At 42.0% G+C, this 20,415-nt stretch overlaps 1 protein-coding gene across 1 annotated transcript in view; it reads left to right on the forward strand.

Moving 5' to 3' along the window:
* COL4A3 (collagen type IV alpha 3 chain) overlaps window positions 1-20,415 on the forward strand; it is a 122,385-nt gene that overhangs the window by 60,964 nt on the left and 41,006 nt on the right. The window contains exons 4-23 of the mRNA XM_058664297.1: window positions 1,281-1,325; window positions 1,894-1,938; window positions 2,798-2,860; window positions 3,481-3,534; window positions 4,177-4,203; window positions 4,998-5,075; window positions 6,957-7,019; window positions 7,164-7,199; window positions 7,788-7,829; window positions 8,052-8,129; window positions 10,053-10,115; window positions 10,473-10,532; window positions 11,780-11,824; window positions 12,094-12,147; window positions 12,853-12,894; window positions 15,334-15,436; window positions 15,811-15,846; window positions 17,363-17,527; window positions 18,405-18,497; window positions 18,963-19,058. Of these exons, the coding sequence (XP_058520280.1) occupies window positions 1,281-1,325; window positions 1,894-1,938; window positions 2,798-2,860; window positions 3,481-3,534; window positions 4,177-4,203; window positions 4,998-5,075; window positions 6,957-7,019; window positions 7,164-7,199; window positions 7,788-7,829; window positions 8,052-8,129; window positions 10,053-10,115; window positions 10,473-10,532; window positions 11,780-11,824; window positions 12,094-12,147; window positions 12,853-12,894; window positions 15,334-15,436; window positions 15,811-15,846; window positions 17,363-17,527; window positions 18,405-18,497; window positions 18,963-19,058 (1,288 nt within the window). The remainder of the gene's footprint in view (window positions 1-1,280; window positions 1,326-1,893; window positions 1,939-2,797; window positions 2,861-3,480; window positions 3,535-4,176; window positions 4,204-4,997; window positions 5,076-6,956; window positions 7,020-7,163; window positions 7,200-7,787; window positions 7,830-8,051; window positions 8,130-10,052; window positions 10,116-10,472; window positions 10,533-11,779; window positions 11,825-12,093; window positions 12,148-12,852; window positions 12,895-15,333; window positions 15,437-15,810; window positions 15,847-17,362; window positions 17,528-18,404; window positions 18,498-18,962; window positions 19,059-20,415) is intronic.

The following is a 20,415-nucleotide window of genomic DNA, read 5'->3' on the forward strand; positions in this document are numbered from 1 at the left end:
GGGAGGGGGACTTCTCCTGCCCAACAATTCTCCGTTTCTTTGGATGTCAGCAGTGAGATTACCAGGTGTAGAGGAGCTCTGTGACAGGAATTGAAGTCAAAGACTAAACAAGAAAAGGTTTAGAGCTGCAGAAGTATATAAAAAGAACATTGTAAGCACACTATCTAGAATGGGTTACACGATATGCAGGCCCTCCACACAGTGAAATCAGAAACATCTCCAAGCTGTGTTGTCCAGCGTTGATGTTCTAAAGCATGATTTACAGATACAACCATAAAGATAATTTGGCCAAAGGCAAGCAATTGGAGGTGATGAAAACCTCGACAAGACTGTGTTTCAGGTTTATAATCTTCCTAGTTTAATTCAAACTAGTTTCTGCATGAGAAAGTTTACAATGGGAAGTTAAATCTGCAAACCGTTCTTGTGCCTTCTGCAGAGCCCAGATGGCATACCACAGGGAGAGGGAACAGCTTTAAATGTGACCGTGCTCCCAGGAATCCCATCCTGGACAGGACAGGCTAACTTGGCCTTGAACGTGCAATCCCAGAAGACTCTAACAATCCATTTCTCAAATGACAAAAAAATTCCAAAAAGCACTGAACCTCCCTGGAATGATGAAAGCGGTAGTTAGACAAAGGAGCTTCCACAGCCCAATTTCCAATTATAGTTACCCTCTAAGAAATAGGACTCAACGCTCCGTTTATTGTGTGTTCGAAGGAAGTTTACCTCTGGTTCAGACAGTCCTACTCTCTGTTTACTTATGTGTGTCAGACACTCTGTGTTCAGAAAGTGTTTCCTGTGTGCAGAAATACTGGTCACCATTCTTGTCTGCCACTGTCATTGCATCATTTGTCCTTATCAGACCCCAGCAGCTGTCTGGCTGAGGTGAGGCTTTTCTAGCAGCAATCTGCAGAGTTCAATGTGAAGAAGATCCCCCTGCATCATATTGAAATGCAGATTAGAATCCACAGCCCAGGAAGGCTGACTAGGGGGAGGAGAGTAGGGGAGGCGTGGTCTGAGACTCTGCTGTTGTAACAAGCTCGGCTGATGTCAACGTTGCCACTCAGTCCCAAACCACCTTTTGAGTATCAAGTGTCAGAGTGAATTTTTGATTTGCCGTTTTCTGTAAACATTTTAGTCCCAGGGAAGCGAGCAAGGACTTAACCCAGATTGACAGTGCCACCACAGCAGTGTCGAGGACTGGAATGTTGAATGTACAGTTTTCTTAGGTCCAATGTGTTTGATGGTGTTTATTGTCTTTTGTTTCCTCATGGATCCAGGGCGCTCCAGGACTTCCAGGACTCACTGGTCCCAAAGGTGTGAGGGTTAGTAATCCCGCTGGTCCCTCCTGCTTGTCTGATGAGCAGTCTGCTTTTGATTCACTCATTGATTATTCTTCTGTGCCCTAAAAGCTATAACAATGTCAGAAAGTCATGCCCTAGGTATGGTTCTGTGGATGAAGTTCAAGAACAGGTAAAATAATGGCAGAAGTCAAAATTCTGATTAGCACACTGCAGGTCATGGGAAGTGTGTGGGGAACCTTCTTGGGTGGAGGAGGTGCTGTGTCTGGGTGGTAACAATATTACAAAAACATACATGACACAAATGTGTTAAGTAACTTACAAAATGCGGTTTTTCAGCCTTAAAAGTGTTATCTCTGAGTGCTAAATTCAACCCTAATAACCTCTTTCTGTAATTCTACAAGTGTCAGATTTCAAAGACTTGTCAAATCTTCTGAAAAAAAAAAAGAAGATTTCTGATCGTAATTGCAAATATTCTCCATTACAATGGCAGGGAGCACTTATTGCAGTGATAAAAATGTTTATACATGTAGGCTGAGTATTTTTAAAGTGTTTTTCTTACCACCCCCTTCTTTTTCTTATGTATCTTCAGGGAGTAACTGGATTACCAGGATTTTCAGGTTCTCCTGGACTTCCAGTAAGTAATGAGAAAAATAATTATAAATTCATCTTAATGAAGATGTTAAAAATAGTAGCACAAGGGAAAGTGTAGATTGTTACATAAAAACAAGAGCACAGTGAACATCATGTATGATACTAGCATTTACATTTATATGACATGGGAGCTAGATCACATTTCCTGAAATATAAACAAGTAAGAATAGGAGCGGATGTGCTGGATAAGGCAGGCTAGGATAGAATGGGGTAGACTGGAACTGGGTAGGATAAGGCAGATAGGGGAGGGTAAGGTAAGACTGGGTAGAGAGGAGGAAGAAAAGATAAGGCAGGGTAGATAAAGAATGTATGGTAAGATAGGGTAAGCTGTGGTGCAGCAGAGCATAGAATAAGACAGGGTGGGAGAGGATAAGGCAAGATAGGCTAGCGTAAGACATAGGCTGGCGAGGCGAGGATAGGGAAGGCGGGATGAGCTGGGCAGCACAGGGTAAAGTAAAGTGAAGCAGGACAGGACAGAACAGAATGACTGATTAATCCTCAGAATGATCAAGTGACTTCTGTACACACTTCCTCCTCTTGTTTCCCTTCCTTGCTCCTAGCTTTAAGTGGCATATTATAGATCATGTCATGTAGAAAGGTCTTTTATCTAAATTATCTGCATCTTACTCTATTACTTGATAAGAATTTAACTTAATGAACCTGTTTTGCTTGCTATGTTATTTAAATTACATCTAAAGCCTTGATTTAAATGGACTCCTTAACTATTTATGCAACTGTACATGAATAGCTGACTTGGTCCATTGCCCCATGTTGGTGGTCGTTTCTGCCTTGTTCAGGACCTTGTGGTTTTGCCTCATCTTTGAGACCTGCTCTATTTTCAGGGCATCCCAGGCAATGCTGGACCTTATGGACTTGCTGGTGTACCAGGATGCAATGGTTCTAAGGTATGCACTGTGCACCCTGAAGATAATTCTCCCACTGCTTTGCTGAATCAGCACATGAAGAAGCAGCAGTGAGATGATACCAGCTTTCCTGGAAGCATTCAAACCATAGTGTGATTCTGAGCCAGAAATCATCCCAGGTTCTTTTTCCCTATTACTTGTCTTTTAATTGCTTTCGAAGGAAGTTCTACTCTGTCCTCCCACAAGGAAAAAAAAATGGTTATTTGCATAAGAGGTTGTGCAAAGTTAGTGTCTGGAGAGTGATACTGAGCTTTCCAAGGTTCACTCACCTCTTTTGTTTCCTGAATTCTCCTTTTCTCCCTCTAGAATGGTGGCTATGAATGAAATAATTACTGAAGCTTCGAGGAAACAGCAATTAAAAGTTCTTGGCACAATTAGACTTTGCCATTTATGCACAATTTGAGAAACAGTAGATTCTAATCCTGTTTTCAATTAAGATAACCATTTTCTGGCTTTCAGCCTCATGAGCCAGTAGCTATAAGGAATTTGGGTTAGTTTGTCTAGATTTATCACTGCAAGGTTGGAAGACAAAAATAGGGGAAACATCTGAATGGCTCTTCTAGAACAACTAGGAATAAGTACAAATTCTTTGTATCTTCTAGGGTCAACAGGGGTTCCCAGGATTTCCAGGAGCACCAGGCTACCCAGGGCCACCCGTAAGTTCGCATTTCTAACTCTTTATCAAAGACCAAGCAGGGATGAAACTTGTCTTTTCCATATGCCATGTACACCATATGACCATGGGAAAGACTGAGGAGCCAATCATGTTAGGGCATGATTAAATGCACATGAGTCCAAGTTTAGACTTGGAGATGTTTAAATGGAGATGCATTATAGGCAGCTGTACTCGTTCAGAGGAAATGTCCAGGCTTGTGGTGATTAAGGAGTGTGTGAGGAGGAGTGAGTTGAGATCTGAGATGTGGGTCAAAAAGAATGAAGAGCATCCTCTCAGGAAAACACAGCAAACCAGCAGGGTTTTAGTTTGGAAGCCCAGGAAAGATGTAGTTCAGAGGAGGGAGTGCAGACAGCTCCCTAATGCTGTCTAGAAGTTTGATAACACGAAGACTGAAATTTTGGCATGAGATTTTTGCAACGTCAAAGTCATTGCTGACCTCGGCAAGGCATGGATGCAGAAAGCTGAAGGGCAGACAATCACTTGTTTCAGTGGAAAATTCTGAGCCTGTGGAAAAGCCAGGGGCAAGTGCTGTGTGGGGAGTGGAGATGAGTAAGTGAAGGAGTAAAAGGCGTGTGCATTCGATTTGCCTCTGGTTGCTAACATGCTGGATTTTTCCCTCTAGGGTGCTGCTGGTTTGAAAGGACAAAAGGTAAGTTTGTGGAATATTCTTATTGAAAATCTCAAGTTGTACACACAGTAAGGATTTTTATTAATAATGAGGTGTGAAGAGTGGGCACTTAATGTAGCATCCCACGTCAGCGTGTGTGATTTAAGTCCAGCTCTGCTTCCAGGTCCAGCTCTCTGCTGAGGCACACCCTAGGCTCAGATATCTGGAGTCCCTGCCACACACACTGGGAGGCTTGAGTGCACGTCCAGCCCTTGGCTTCGGACCTGGCCCAGTCCTCACACCGTGAGCATTCAGAGAGGAAACAAACACATGTGTGTGCTCTCCTGTAGTCTGTCTCCCAAAAATAAAGAAAACTTGCTAACAAATAATGAGATGTTAGCCATTATTCATCAGCCCGCATAATCCACGACTTATTATCCCGGGCCACAGGGATGACTGGTACGGGGCATGCGTTTCTTGGGAACAGCTCCTAGATTTTTATGTCATCCTTCAGGAAAAACGGATTCAGGAGGAAAAAAAACAACCTCATGCTCAAGATCCACCTTCTAAGTCGAGCACTGCCGCGCGTTGTAGTCAGCGGGGAAATCAGTTATTGTTCCTGTGTCTTTCTTTCCTCTGCAATAAATTTTCTCATGCTTAGGAAATCTAAAAATGCTTTGAATTCTTCAAGTTGGAGTAGCAAAAACTCCTAAGCCTTCCTCTAGGTATTTATCCTAGAAGTCACATTTATCCTTAAAGCAGAATGACGTTCAACAAGTGGTTGAAGGGTTTTTGAAAATATTGTAACATGCTTGATGAACTTCTTTACCTTAAAGGGTGATCCCGCTGAAGGAGAAGACATAGAATTTAATGGAAAGGGGGACCCTGGGTTGCCAGGAATGCCAGGATTTCAGGTACAGTACCTGCAAAAAAAGTTCTTTTGCTCTCACCTCCTTCCCTGCTATATCTCTTCCTCAACCTTCAGAAAAATTTAGCAGATATTCATGTTTATTCTGTCTACACACATGCCTCATTTCGTTGTAAAATATTATTCCTACAAGAAATTATCCTTTCTTCCACAACAAAAAGGATACAAGTGGAGACCATTATGTTTAGTGAAACAAGCCAGTCCCCAAAAGACAAATATTGTTTTCCCTGGTTTGTGATAATCTGCAAGGTACAAGAAAGTGATACATAGGAGCAAAATTAACATTTTGAGGTTTGATTCTTTTTTACAGTCCTTGTCTACACTCTTTAGGAACTGTGGCTTTACTTACTAATTGTTGAATTCTAGAGGGTTAAGCTCTTGATTATGAAAAAATAGAAAGTATATCATTGTAAAAAATTGAAAGAAAAATAAGAAGAGGAGGCGGGAAGAAGGGAGGTTACAGTGGGAGGTAGCATTATGCTGTTACAACTATAGACATGACACATGTGGAATTCCTTATATGTTTAATAGGTTAAATGCATGATGTTGATATGCACATAAATCATGCAATCTTGTTTGTATATCTCTTGATATTTTCATAAGTTTTGATCTTCTTTGTCCCCAGGCTAAAAAGGGAGTCTTTAATTTGATAGAATTGAGCATGAGTTTGTATCAAGCACTGAACGTCATTGAAAAGTGTGATGTTAAATCACAGCCCTATTTTAAAGTTTGTGTGACAGCACTGAGAAGTGTTTTATTAAAACACAACTTTCTCCTTTTGAATAGTTGACATCACTGGTCTCTATGTATACCTCACGAGGCTTACCCAGAAAGAATACAAAGAAATACAGCTACCTTTGGGGAAGTGTGTGCGTTATTTTGTAATTCAAAACGATCCTCTGAAGCCACAAGGATTCAGATTTGTTAATCAGGAAACCCTTCACTTAGTTTGGAGACAGGAGTGCTGAGTCCTAGATAGAGGTTGGATATTTACTGGGCAGGAGTTTGAGTTGAGGATGCTGAGTTACACACTGTGAACCCCGTTAATGCAGGGTGAGTGATGAAGCTGGATGAGACTGAAAACCACAGACACATGCAAGTAGGCGACATCACGGGCTTCTGAGAAAAGACCCAAAGAGAAGGATCCCTTGATATTTTGCCTGACAGACACGTAAGGATTCAGACGCTGAAGGCAGGGGATGTAAGAGGACAGCAGTAGCCTGGGATCTTCAGATCTGTTTATTGTCATTTGTGTAGTAGTCATTGTGATACTGCCGGATCTAAAATAACATACACTTACTTATACAAAGAACATTGATCACATGCCAGATTAGTAACTCGAAGGAATACTCATAGGAACAAGTGCTAAGGAGATAAAACAATGCAGAGAACGGGATTGGGTGGCGTGCAAGGTGGCTTTAAGGCAAAGGTCCGTGGTAAGGTAACAATTTTATAAAGACAGTAAAGAAAGAGGGGGGTGAGTCGTGTAGGTATTTAGGGGAGCAGGATTCTAAACACAGGAAGGACAAGGAGAAGGCCCTACGTTAGAGCACACATGTCCAAAGTCAGAGCGGGTATAGGGCAACAACAGAAAGAGCAGGCAAGCAGCAGAAAGTCAGGCTTCTGGAGGAAAGCACCTGTAACTGCCTCATCAGGATGGCTCTGGGAGCCGACCAGCTCAGCAGTGCGCATTGGGGCGCTGAGCGTGTGCCAGCTGCTCTCTCTCCCGGGTGTGTTTTGGCACTGTCATTGATTGTAGCGTCTTGGAAGGGAAGTGATATCTCTTTTTGATTTTATTAAAGCATTTTGTTTGTCATAGATGAGTAAATTCAAGACAATTCTTTTTTTTTTCTCTCTTGATTTAAAGGGTTTTCCAGGGCCTGCAGGTTTTCCTGGGCCTGTTGGTCCGCCTGGCTCTCCAGGATTCTTGGTAAGTATAAATGAAGTCACCGTGGCTGTAGACTGTTCATTAATTAATTATAACAAAAAGTATTTATTATAATTATAACAAAAAGTATAAACTATTTCCTGCTGGGTGTGTTTCCTGTGGTCATTTTAATTTTTTTTTCCCCAGGGTTTTCCAGGTGCCATGGGACCTGCAGGACCTAAGGTAGGGTCCAGTTTACATGTTGCTGTATCCACCTGAATACCCTAACAACCCTGGTCCTATCCTCCACGTGGGTCCTTGGCAAGGCTTTCCGGCCAGGAAGGAGTTTGGCCAGCAGCTCTTACTTCCTGTTCTGTAGTTTACTGACTTGATCTCTGATACAAAAACCTAATTCAACTAAAGGGAAATTCTAATTGGGGGGAGGAGGTTGGGAGGCAAGCTTTTTGCTCTAATGATAGTCTTAACCAGTCATCTGGTACTTCAGGCTTAAAATGTTTCTGATAGGCTACTTCACACAATCTCCCTTCAAGAGGACTGCTTGGGCACTCATTAAGCTGAATATGTTAACTGTTTTTGTTAAAAAGAAAAAAAGCATCAGTAGGGGCTGGTGTTGTGGTGTAGCCATATGGGTGCCAGCTGAAGTACCAGCTATTCCACTTCCTATCTAGCTCCCTGATAATGTTTTGGGTAAAGCAACAGAAAACGGCCCAATGCTTGCGCCCCTACCATCTAAGTGGGAGACAGCTACAAATGCTGGAATTTTAATGTTTAGGATATTTTTGATAATTTCTTTTTTTTTTTTTCTTATAGGGTCACATGGGCGATAATGTAATAGGACAAAAAGGAGATCAGGTAATTTAAATACCATGATCTATTAGCCTAGAAAAAAATTCATATTCTTTCAAAATTTCCATATTGTATCAGCCATACCTGCAAAGGTGAGATGAATGGGTTTTCATTTGCTGGATCCTCCATGTAAGAACCAGAAAAGGATAGCAGACATTTCCAACATGGTGAACTTGAAATAATGAGGATGTTGTTCCCTCTCACATTGCTGGATGTGTTTGTCTTCAGGGCATGAAAGGATTAACAGGACCCCCTGGACCACCAGGAACAGTTATTGTGACACTGACGGGCGTGGACAACAGAACGGTAACTCTACAGTTTTCTCATAGGGACATGCCTTCCCACTTCCAGGATGAAGTCCTTCTGTTGCCTTTTGTCTGTTGTGCAAGCTCTCTCATCTATGTCTAACACAGTTCAGTTCCACCAGCAAGTCCAACCAGCTAAGCTTTATTCTTTCTGTATCCTTGATTCATAACCCTGGAAGAGGTCAAGGAGAAGGCAAGAAGCAAATTGCTTTAAATATTCCTGGAGGTGAACCCCAAGTCTGATTTTATTCACATTGCAGCTTACTCGACACTCCCCACCACTGCCCCTAATACAAATGGGTATTCATTTGAATTAATGATGTAACAAAATGGTGTGTGCCTCTGTCCAGCTGGGTGGCAATGGCCTCAGGACAGGCTGGAGTGATGGCATTACCACAGGGGGTATTTCTACCATTGTAACACAAGGACATGGTTGCCCTGCTCCTCAACAGATGTCACTGTGACTATATGTCACTGCGACATTAATATGTGTTCTTTACTTTCACTGTGAATTGGATAAAAACCCTAGGGTATAACTAACTGAGTTGATAATGTAAAAGAAGTGAATCCACAATATAATATTTAATCCCATGTGCTAAAGTGATCCTGAATGTCTGGGAGCTGGGATGAAGAAATAAAAGGTAGGTAACAATTTTCTTCTTGATAAACTCAGAAATAAGAAAACATCTTTCTCTTTTTTTAATTTATCAACAACCTGAAATAATTTAATTGAGATATAATTCATATATCATGGAATATATTCATTTAAATAAAGTAAATAGTTCCTACATTTATGGTATACTTTACAGCTCTATTGAGTTCTATCATACAAACCATAAAACTCACTCATTTGGTGTTCAAGTCATTGGTTCTTACTATATGCACAATCATGGCCATAATCAACTTCATAACACTTTTAATTGTGCCAAAAATAAACCCTGTAACCATTTCCTCAATTCAATTATTTTTTGCTTTATCTTTTTCTAAATTTTAATTGCAGAACAGCTTTAAATTCACCAAAACTAAATTTGTTAAGTAGTCTCCATATACCTCACACCCAGCTTTCCCTAGTATTAACATCTGATGGCTGTATAATAAATGGACAAAAAAGTGTTTTAAAATTTTTGTCACTGAAATAATAACTAACATTGGGGATTACAGGAAAACTGATTTAATGGAAGTAAAAATGAAACAGATAAACTCAAATCTTCATAGTTAGAAAAATGATACAAAAAAAGTTTTGTTGACAAAAATCTACATCTGGAAGACATGACCCAGGGCAAATATTTGAGTTTGAAAAAAAATGATGGGCACAATAGAAGACTCACATTGGAGAAAAAAAATTTTTTCCATTCATTTTTTTATTATATTTTTTGACAATCTTTGCATAGTTAATTAGGGTAAAAAGGTTCAAGGGCTATAGGAAAGTGGGTTAGACTATTACACTGGAGAAAATTTTATCACTACAATACAATAAAGGAGCCAATAAATCTAATTAACAAATCAGATACTCATTATAACTGTTACACAGAAAAGTGTTGATCCTAATGAAAATAACTTTAGTGTATTAAAAATGAAAGTAAAACACATTCAAAATGATCTGTACTCAGAACTGATTCAGGAATTAAACTAAACATGATACAAAAATGTTTTTTTTAAAAAAGCTGCACATAATGGAATGCATGACATCTGTTCTTTGTGTATTAATAAAATTTTTGCAAGACTCAAAAAATCCTGAAACAACATGCGCATATTTTCAGTGGGCTCACGGGTGTCATACTGGAAATGTAGCAGGAAGTTTCATTGAGTTTTGTTATCTTGAGCCACATCAGTAGTATAGAATCCAGCTCGCTGAACACAGAGAAGTTTCCCAGTGTTACATTGCTTGACACGTTTGCATGACCTTCAGTTGTGTTTGTGGCAGGACCTCAAGGGCGAAAAGGGAGACAAGGGAGCCATGGGCGCAGCTGGACTTCCGGGACCCTCGGTAGGTCATTTGCAGTGGCATTGTTCCAGGGACGCATGAAGCAGAACCTCAGTACTTCCGTTCCTGTGTGTTCTGCCTTTAAAGGCCACTCTGAGCCAAAGCACATTTGGCTGCAGAGTCCACGACTAGACGAGGAGTGTTTCTATGCCCATTTCTCATTGATGTTTGACGTCTTCGCATTCTGCTTTTGTAGCCACTGTTCTTAATTAATATTCATAAATGAGGTTTCCCTTTGGGATGACTCATTCTTTGTGAATTTTTAATAAGGCACAGTAATCAGAAGGGACACATTAACAAAAATGTAATTCAAAAAAAATCAATGATTTGTGAATGCTAACATTACCTTAACTCCTACAGGGACCCGCTGGAGAATCCACCAGATCTGAAAAGGGTGCTCCCGGAGAGCCTGGCTCGCAGGTGAACTTGCATATTGAACATATGTGCAGCCAATATCAGTCAGGACTTGAGTCCCCAGTTGGCAAGAATGAGACGCCTAATTCCAACTAGCTTAGGTTAAAGAAAAGACATTTGTTTTTGGGTTAGGGCAGTGGAATTCAGTTGGCTTAGGCATCTGAGATGTTGAAGGGTATGCGACCTTCTAGGACTTTAGAGCCTCAAACCATCTGTGCCGGACTCTCTGCATTACTTCCACTTCTCTCTCTGCCTTCCAGACTTGTCCCCTCCTGTGGTAGATGATCACTCTCAGGTCAGGGGAAACGGGGAGAAAGAATACGGCAAAGCTAGAGGCAACTTGAGGACAATGGCAATGGAAGAGAAATGGAGCCTTTCTCCCTGTGCCCTTACAGAAAATCCCAGAGAATGAGTCTGAGGGTCACAGTTCATGTTGTAAGTCTTGCTCCAGAGAAACAGTTCCAGGCAGGAGGAAAAGACACTGTGACTAACCAGGCCAGGGGCCAGCCAGGCCAATGGGGCTAGTGCTACTATGATGGACAGACTCATCAGAAGCACCCAGAGCAAGAAATAGCTCCCCAAAGGCAGTGGGGACAGAGGACGACCAGCAATTAGATGCTGAAAGATAGAACGAACACAAGCCCACTACCCCACCCAGCTCCAGTCTGGAAAGATTTAAGTACTTCTATTGTGCAAAAGCTCTAAACATTACTCAGTTATAAAAGTGTGAATTACTTTTTCCGAGAAACAATGTTCAGCTACGATAATTTTTATTTCTATCTGGAAGGATCAATACTGTGATACTTAATCTGAATGTTCTATCTCTTTAGATACCACAAGATACCTTTATTCACAGATAGGAGCATCTAGGCTTTACAGAGTTGCTGATACTTTTAACAAACACATCAAGCGGAACACCTTCCTCCTTCTGGATTTCCATATTCCCCTCCCCACTCCCCACTCGATGTTTCCTTGATTTATTTTCTCCCAAACTTAAGAAAGGCAGCTCTAAGTTTAACTGTTCATGCTCTTCTTCTTTCTTTCGACTCTCTAAATTTTTATCCCGATTAGCTTCTGCCACCCATGGCAGGAGCAGGCCAGTGCATGCTCTGTGATGAAAATTTTCTTCCAACTTGGGAGGAAAAGCTCATTCAGGGGTTCTTGTCTGAAGTTCAAGATGATCTCAAATACTTCTAAATGTTCTGTGTTTATTCAAAATACCCATATTTATTATATTGCCTGGTTTTGTTTAGGGAAAACCTGGAAAGGACGGTGCCCCTGGCTTCCCTGGAACTGAGGTAAAGACATGAGCCGGCTCATTGCTGCAGCGGAAATGGCAATCCTAGTAGATGAAGAGGATTCTTGAGCGACACTAGGCATTTGCAGACTGACAAACAGCTCATGGCTTTTGAAGAGTTGTTATTTTTATACCTTCACTGTGAACAAATCAGCTGAGCACATTCTTTAAAAAAGCAAACAAATAACAACAACCAAAAAACACCTAGGCGTTCTAACTGCCCCCTGCTTCCTGAGTCATCTTATCTGTTTCTCTTCATCTTTTCTTCAGGGACCCAAGGGCAACAGGGGCTTCCCTGGGTTAACAGGAGAAGCTGGCATCAAGGTAACTCCCTCCCTCCGATCCTGCCTTCAGCCCTTTTCTGTTGGTTCAGGCCTTGAGTAGCCATCTTTTCCTGTACGCTGCAGACCCAGAACAATGCATTTCAAGCATTGGCAGTGTTAAATGCATGAGTGTATTTCATAAGAAATGAGAGGGATGGGAATTTTACCTAACGTTTGAGAAGTGGCCTTTGGAGAGAGGCAGTAAATTTGCTCTATGGGCATACCTTTCTGTGCATGAAGAAAGGGCTGGAAAAAGCCTAGAGTTGTGAGAGACTCCTGATGCTGTGAGATCAAACCTAAGCATTCCTTATCATTTGCTTCTGACAACGGAGAACAATTTCCGTATAACTTGCATGTGCGGTATTGATCCTGAAACAGTGTCACTTCCGGAAGAATCTAAAATGTTCTCTTGAAAGAAGGCGGTGAGAACTTGGAAGGCACAACAGCCATGACCGTCCCCTGAGGGTGGTGGTGTGGAAGAAACCATTATGACCTTGTAGACAAGGTTTCTGATCCAGACATAGGCCCTCTGGAAAAAATAATACACATCAGTCCCTTTAACTCTAATTTAACCTTCACATGACATCTAAGTGGCATTGCTTTTAGTGTTAATTTATTCTGTTCTGTGTTTTTCTTTTTAATAATGCCAAAAAGATAAATACTTTTGGTTAACATTTTGATAGCGTATAATTATCTTTCAAATTAGGGATGGAAAGGAGACATTGGCCCTCCAGGACTTCGTGGCCCAGTAAGTATAATGGAAAAATGTTACCAAGGTCATATTTCATTTAATCCGTTAAAGTATTTCAAGGAATCTTGTTTCTCATTAATGACTTCATTAGGGTTGATGCTAGCTTTCACCTTTTTTTATTAAATGAGGACAAAAAATTAGCTGTCAGGAGTGTTTGTCCTTTTGGCAACAGATAAACATTTCTAGTTGACCCTGCTTGGGTCCCGTCATGTGCCAATCATGTCCCTCTTTAGCTATGTAGGAGAGTGTGTGATATAAACAGACCTGGCCCAAGATGCTCCTGTGTTCTCAGATGCAGCCGAGGGGCTGCTGCAAAGGCAGCTGCGGTCCTCGGAGGCGGGGTGCTCCTCCCCGCCGCAGCTGGGCCCTGTTAGTACAACTCCTGCATCTTGAAGCAGCAGAGACTCAGCCATGTATTTAACTCCAAGAGCCACAAGAAAACAAGTACTAGCTCCATGGTGCAGACACGGCCCACCTGCTGAGAGCAGGATGAGTCTGGTAACTGTTAGCTCTTGGGCACAGATCAGCCACACTTCACCTCCTGTGATTCTGCAACTCCAGAGGGAAGTGAAAGGGACCCAGGCATCGATCCGCAGTATCTGTTGATGTCCCTCGTCACGAAACAGTGGTTCTCACATTCCATGGGCTGAGCAGGAGTGTGACTGTATAGGTTGGAAGAAAGTGATCCAGGTTAGTGAAAGTGATGTAGAGTTGGTGGGAAAGAGCTTCTGTTAAAATGTAGTTTGCATACATCCCCCCAGGCTAAGCACTTAGGCTAAGCACTTTATCTCAATAGCTGAGGTGGAGTCCCCAGGTCTACATTTTTGAGCCGTAGATCTAAGTCACGCCCAACACATTTATGGAGCTGTTAAGGAGATTAGATGGCAGTTTTGTGAGAGCACATTACACCGCAGCCAACACCAAGCAGGAGTACACTTGTCATTGTGGATTTCATGGTGAGAATTATTATCTTTGGGTTATTACTAATAATACTTTTGTTCTTCATACATTTTGCTTCTATAAAACTTCTTGCTACCTCAGCTTTGCATAAGTCAACGAAATAATTGGTCCCTGACACCTTTGAAAAAATCAATACAGAGTTTAAAAAACGTCAATTTCTGTCTTCTTTCCTTTAAGGTAAATGCAGTGAATTCTAAGTGAAACCTGCTTGCCCATTGCACATGGGAGAAATGTAGGATTTCCAGCTGTCTATTTTCTGATGCTCTTCCCAACTAACTGCAGCTTCTACTAAGTTCAAAAGAAATTCTGCTTCAGAAGTAAATGGTTGAGGATGCCAGCAGTGGGTCCACTAAGCATGTCAAAAACAACATGCTTGGGACCGGCGTGGTAGCCTAGTGGCTAAAGTCCTTGCCTTGCACGTGCCAGGATCCCATATGGGCGCTGGTTCATGTCCGGCAACTCCACTTCCCATCCAGCTCCCTGCTTGTGGCCTGGGAAAGCAGTCAAGAATGGCCCAAAGCCTTGGGACCCTGCACCCGTGTGGGAGATCCGGAAGAAGCTTTTGGCTGCTGGCTTTGGATCGGCTCAGCTCCTGCCATTGCAGCCACCTGGAAAATGAATCAGCAGACAAAAGATCTTTCTTTACCAAAAAGAAAGAAAGAAAGAAAGAAAGAAATGAAAGAACATGCTTTGATTCTTATAATAGTGTCCTTTTATGCGTCAGAAAGAAATGCATATGATTTTTTTTTTTTTTTTTTTTTTTGGTGTGGGTCTCCATTTACTTTGAAATAAATTTAGTCCATCAGGACTAAAAGTGTGATAGAATTAACACCAGCATTGACTAAGATCATAGTAATTCAGTACTTTGTGAAATTTAAGTCTCTGTACATTAGCACACATCAGCGGATATGTATGCATGCCTGTCAGTGTGAACAGATGTGAGAGCTGAGTCACATCATAAGATATCTTCCATGCTACCATGTATCTCTAGTCTGTTCTTCGCTTCTACAGTGAACTGCCCAACGCAGACTTGTGGTTAGCCCACACTTTTGGAAGCTGCAAGTGTGAGATGCACCCGCCTCATTTGGTTTGATCTTTGGTGAGTGCCTAGCACACATGCACCCGTCAGAGGAAGATGAGCAAGGCAAGAATCCACAATCTTTACCTGACCTGAGGACCTGCTGCCAGGCCTCACTTCTCCAAAGCCCAACTCCTCTTAACATTAGCACCATGAGAGTCAAGTTCTTAATGTCAGAACCCTTAGAGTCAAACTCAAACCATACCCAAAACTGAACATTGTAAGACCAGAGATGAACTTCAGCTTCAAACTTACCTATCTGCACAATGGTGACTGCTATATTTCTACTAGCACACACATCCATAAATTCAGAAAAACATCTTTTGTGCCATAAAGAAGCAACTGAGACCATCGTAAACAGTTATTTTGCTCTCTTCATCCATTTTATTTTCTTTAAGACAGAATATTATGATGCATACCAATATTATGATGCATACCAGCAAAAGGGAGATGAAGGAATCCCAGGACCACCGGGGCCCAAAGGAGCTCGTGGCTCACAAGGTAAGAGAAAATTTCCTGTTAAACATTTTCTGACCCTTTATTTTTAGAAGTGATCCAACATGGACTGGAAGCCAAACTATCAACCTGTCAGGATTCTAGGAGTGGTCACTTTTCCGGCATCTGAACTCACAGCCAGGAGCCAAACTTGGAGCAGGCTCTCACAGAATCTTTGTCAAAATTCAGTGAAAATGGTCAGACAGCATTGTCTGCTTTTCAACGTTGGGATTCTAAGTTGGCTGCCTACGGATTCTCCGTGTGTTTTTTAGTATTTCTGTAAGAATTGGAAATGTGTTACTGTATTGCCACCCAAGGTTGCAAAAGTGAAGAGGGGATTAAATACATTTTTATCATAGATTAATGTTATGTGTTTTCAGGTCTGACTGGTCCTCCTGGAGCTCCTGGCATCCCTGGTATGTCCATGGTTCTTGGGAGGGGGCACAAATAGAAGTGCTATTTTAAAAGGAAGATGTGCTACTCTGTATCAATATTACATTATTTATATGAACACGTTTCACTGATTTTCTACACTCTTCATTGCTCTCTTTGTAATCTGTGGTAGAAAAGGAAGTAAAAGCAGATGCAAAGTAATGCCACACTGCTCTTTTTTATTTCTGTGTTTTTAGCTAAGTGTCAGGGAGTTTCTACTGATACCTTGGAGTATGAGCAGAGCTGTGTGTCAAAGAAGGCACAAGAAAGCAACAAGGCTTTCATAATGAAATTGGTTGAAGATCATCATTTCAGAAGGAATCACAGATTGCACAGGGATACCTCGCTCAAACTTCTTCTCTAAAGCTTCAAATTTTAGTCTGTTGGTTCTTGCCATATTTCACCTTTTGGGGCAGAGAGAACAGAGTCAGGGCTGGAGGCACAGCAGTCCATCAGTTGTAACTGTATTGCCTTCCCATTTCAAGTAAATGAAACCAACAAAAATAAGCAAAAATTTGATAAACCTGCATGGATGCTGCTCCACACCATGGACTATATGATATTATGTATTTTCTAGACGATGGAACTATATGTTTGCTATAATCCAACTGTGAAAAGTAGACCCATAAACATTTAAGTACTATGTGTGCTTCCATAAAGAAAGGACCGTGAAGAAGTTCATGGGAAATTTTGAATTACTAAGAAACTATACATAAATTTCAAGATTTTTTTGGTACCAAACAAGCTTATCTTTCAATTCCATTTTTCCCACAAAATTTTTTTGAAGTATCTTTTATACCTGCAAGGAGGAACAGAAATTAAACTATTGACAGTGGGTATCTCTGAGAGTTAGAATGAGGCATAAAGCAACTTTTTAGGTTCGGGAAAACTTGCTTCTCATTGCAAGGCCCCTAAGTCATCATGCCAAATAGTAGAAAATCACACTTATCAGAAAGATTTGCCTGGGCAAATAATAATAACAAATGGTCAGGGATTACCCCTGCAGCTAAACTGCTAGGAGGATCAAAGATCACACCCCTTTTCTCATGGTCCTCATTTTAGGATGAGGCTCTGTACCCCTGGCACAGCTTCTTTCCCAGGAGGTACCTGCTTCCCCCACAATGCCCGTACACAGCTAAGATTAGCGACAGGAAGCAAGTCCAACTACAACTTTCTTACTTGGGCCTCTGAAAGCTAGACATCCTCTAGTCTCTAATTTAAAATATATTTCCAAAAAGGAGCATATATGGGGGAATTCTCAAGCATCCTTGCAAACTTATAATCAGTTATGTCAGTTACCTTGCAGGAATGGATACCCCTGTGCTGTGCTGGGCTGTGACTGCTTACCAAGCCACAGATTCACTTATTGTTTTGCATACCTCTCAATTCTTCAACGTTAGGACTATATCTTTTTTTTCTTGTTGTAGTTAAAAGACAAACACGTAATTAACTGCAATATACTGTTAAAAACACAGTGAATTGTTATTTTTCCCTCCCTAGGACCATCACAGCCTGGCCTCAGAGGAGCTCCCGGATGGCCTGGCTTGCAGGGAAGTAAAGGGGAACCAGGACCCCCAGGAAAGGATGCACTGGGGCCTCCTGGGGTCCCAGGCTGTCCAGGGCCACCAGGCCCTGCAGGGGCACCAGGACCTCCAGGACCACCAGGTAAAGATGACTAAGAGGGCCTCTGGGATATACGTGGCCGAGTGACACATGTGCACAAACCAGAGGCAATAACCGTTACTCCCAATGTGGCCCTCAGGCTGTGTGATTCCCAGAGAGCTGGTGAGAGGCTAGCACAAAAAGAGGGAAGCAGAGAAGAGGAGGTAGCGACCAACCTGACATCAGTCAAGTGCCACTGTTTGCTCAGCTCCCGGAGACTGCCAAGTGTGAAGCAGGCAAAGATTTTTCTACTAAGTGCTGCTTCCCATGGGTCAAAGATTTGGTCCACAAGGCAGGACTAAATCCCCACCGCACCACCAACAAACACACACACACACACACACACACAGTCCTGACTGTGACTACTGGATTCCCAGGGCATCCCAAGACTTGGTGTCAGCAGGGAAGCCTCACAGTAAGAGGCCAGAGGTGTGCTAGAGGGCCCTGGATTCCTGCCATTAGTTCTCTGGGTCAGGGATCACAGAGCTGTGGGATCTGATACAGACACCCTTCATGCTGTCCTTCCTGCCCCCCCCACGGAGTCCCTCAGCATTGTTTGTGGGCTCACAGGTCAACAGAGCCTCCTGAACAGAGATCAGGGCTGTGGTACCATTTTTAAAGGTTTATTTATTTAAATGAAAGTTTCAGGGAGGACGGGCAGCTGTGATAACTGGGGTTAAACCAGGCCAAAGCCAGGAGCCCAGAACTCCATCTGGGCTTCCCACACAGGTGTCAGGGTCTCAAGCGTATGGGCTTTCAATATCAAGATAGAAGGAAGGCATATTAAACAACGTATTTCTTAAAACACCTGCTAATTGGGGCAGAGAGGCGGAACAGGAAGGAATCATGAAACAGTATCTTTTGTGCTGTCTTTTTACAGGTGATATCATTTTTCGCATGGGTCCTCCTGGTGACCGTGGGCTGCCAGGGCGTTTAGGGTTTCCAGGAATTCCAGGAACTGTTGGACCCAAAGGTTGGTTCAGTCACCTCAGCATCTTCAATGTGGTGCCCGGTGTTTCCGCCAGGGAAATGATCCCAAACAGCAGCTAGACAGGCTACTTTGCAAAAACAAAAAGAAAAACAGCTAAAAAGTATTTATTTGTCTGTAAATCAGAGATTTATTCAGCTCGCACACAATAAATTACTGGATGTCTGTTTTGAGAGGTTTATCCTGCTTGTAATGAGACAATCTCTGAAATCACAGATGTTTGATATTAGGTTCTTGGAATTCCCACTCTGCAGAGGCACACATTTCAGAGCAATAAAATGAGCAGATATGGCAGATGGTGTGGTTTTACTGATAGGTACAACACCCGGAGTGATTTTCACTACCTAAAAAGTTTAAGTGTAATGACTGCCTGTGTGATCAGATGTGCTGGGTACCCTCCCAGTGGCCTTGCCGTGGTTTTCTGAGTAATGTGGCTCTCTCTCCTCGCAGGAGAACCAGGTTTCCTCTGCACAGAGTGCACGTATACCCCAGGGGCCCCCGGCCTCCCAGGACTGCCCGGGTTAGATGGTGTCAAAGGAATCCCAGGTACAGACAATTGGCATTCAACTGCTTTTTATTGCAAGTGCAGCAGAGTCAATGCCATGAGAAACACTGAAAAGGAGGTACTGGCTTGCTCAGTCATAATGAGGTTTCCATGAATCTGCAGGGATAATTTCATATGCCACAAATATAGCATATAGCATATACTTTGTAAACATTAAGTTGACCCAAATCACATAAAAACTGCTACATTTTTCTCTGTTCCATTTTAGTTTTAGAAAACATTAATACAAATCCTTGTAAACAAGGGGAGCCATAGATAATTTTTCAGGAGTGAAGCAGGTGCACTAAAGACACATCATTTTGTCTTGCATACAGAAATAAGCTCTTTCCCATTTGCTTGTGAAAGATAAGACTCTTTTTTCTCTTTATTCCTTGTTATTCCCATTGCAGAGTCATGGGCATAGGTAGCCTGGAGGCCCCTGCCCTCCTCCACACGGTGCATGTTCCAAGACTCCCATGATAGCTGAACTAGCAATAGTTCCAAACCCTAAATACATGTACATAAGGAGAAGTTGGGCTTATTAATTACAATAAGAGGTTGTTCAGGTTGGATTTATAAGTTACCATAAGAGAGTAATAACAATTGATGACAAAATTATTATAATAGAGTATTGAAAGTTAGTGAGGATTGTGATAAACTGAAGTTTGTATCCAAATTAGCTCGGTTCAAGGCTGTTCTTTGTACCATTTTTTGCCACTGAGTTATAAATGCTTCAATTTCTCATAAGAAGAAAGAAATCCAGACATTTATCTGAATTGTCATGATTTAATAAAAAAAAAATACCAGCCAGTAAATCAGTTTTTGGAGGAAAACAATTTTAATACGACTACTTTTTTGAAAATTCTTGATTTTATGACAGTTTAACAGGTATTGGGTTTCCCTTACCCCACCCCCATTGTTCTCCTCTCCAGTCTTTCAACAGGTGCATAAGACAACTTTTTTTTTAAAAAAAGTAATAGATTCGAAATTAGTTACACAGAAGGAGAGACCTTCCACCTAATGTTCATCCCCAGAACCCTGCAACAGCCAGGGTTGGACCAGGCTGAAACCAGGAGTCAGAAGCACTATCTGCATTAGCAGGAATGTGAGAGTAGATGCACAGGGCAGACAAGATTAGACCCAGGCACTTCCATACTGGATATGGGCTTCCCGAACACCAGCTTAACTCACTGTGCCACAGTGCCTACCCCTCAGAAGCCAATATTCTGGGGACTAAACGATGCAAGAACACACAGTTTTCTCTTGGCCACCTCTGTGACAGGCCATGTCTGCACACCCCAACACTGTTACTCCCAACTGTCGCCCACTCTGCTCTTCTGCCTGCTCCTGGCAGAGCCG

This window comes from Ochotona princeps, chromosome 5 (assembly GCF_030435755.1).
Source record: "Ochotona princeps isolate mOchPri1 chromosome 5, mOchPri1.hap1, whole genome shotgun sequence".
Classification (NCBI taxonomy): Eukaryota; Metazoa; Chordata; class Mammalia; order Lagomorpha; family Ochotonidae; genus Ochotona; species Ochotona princeps.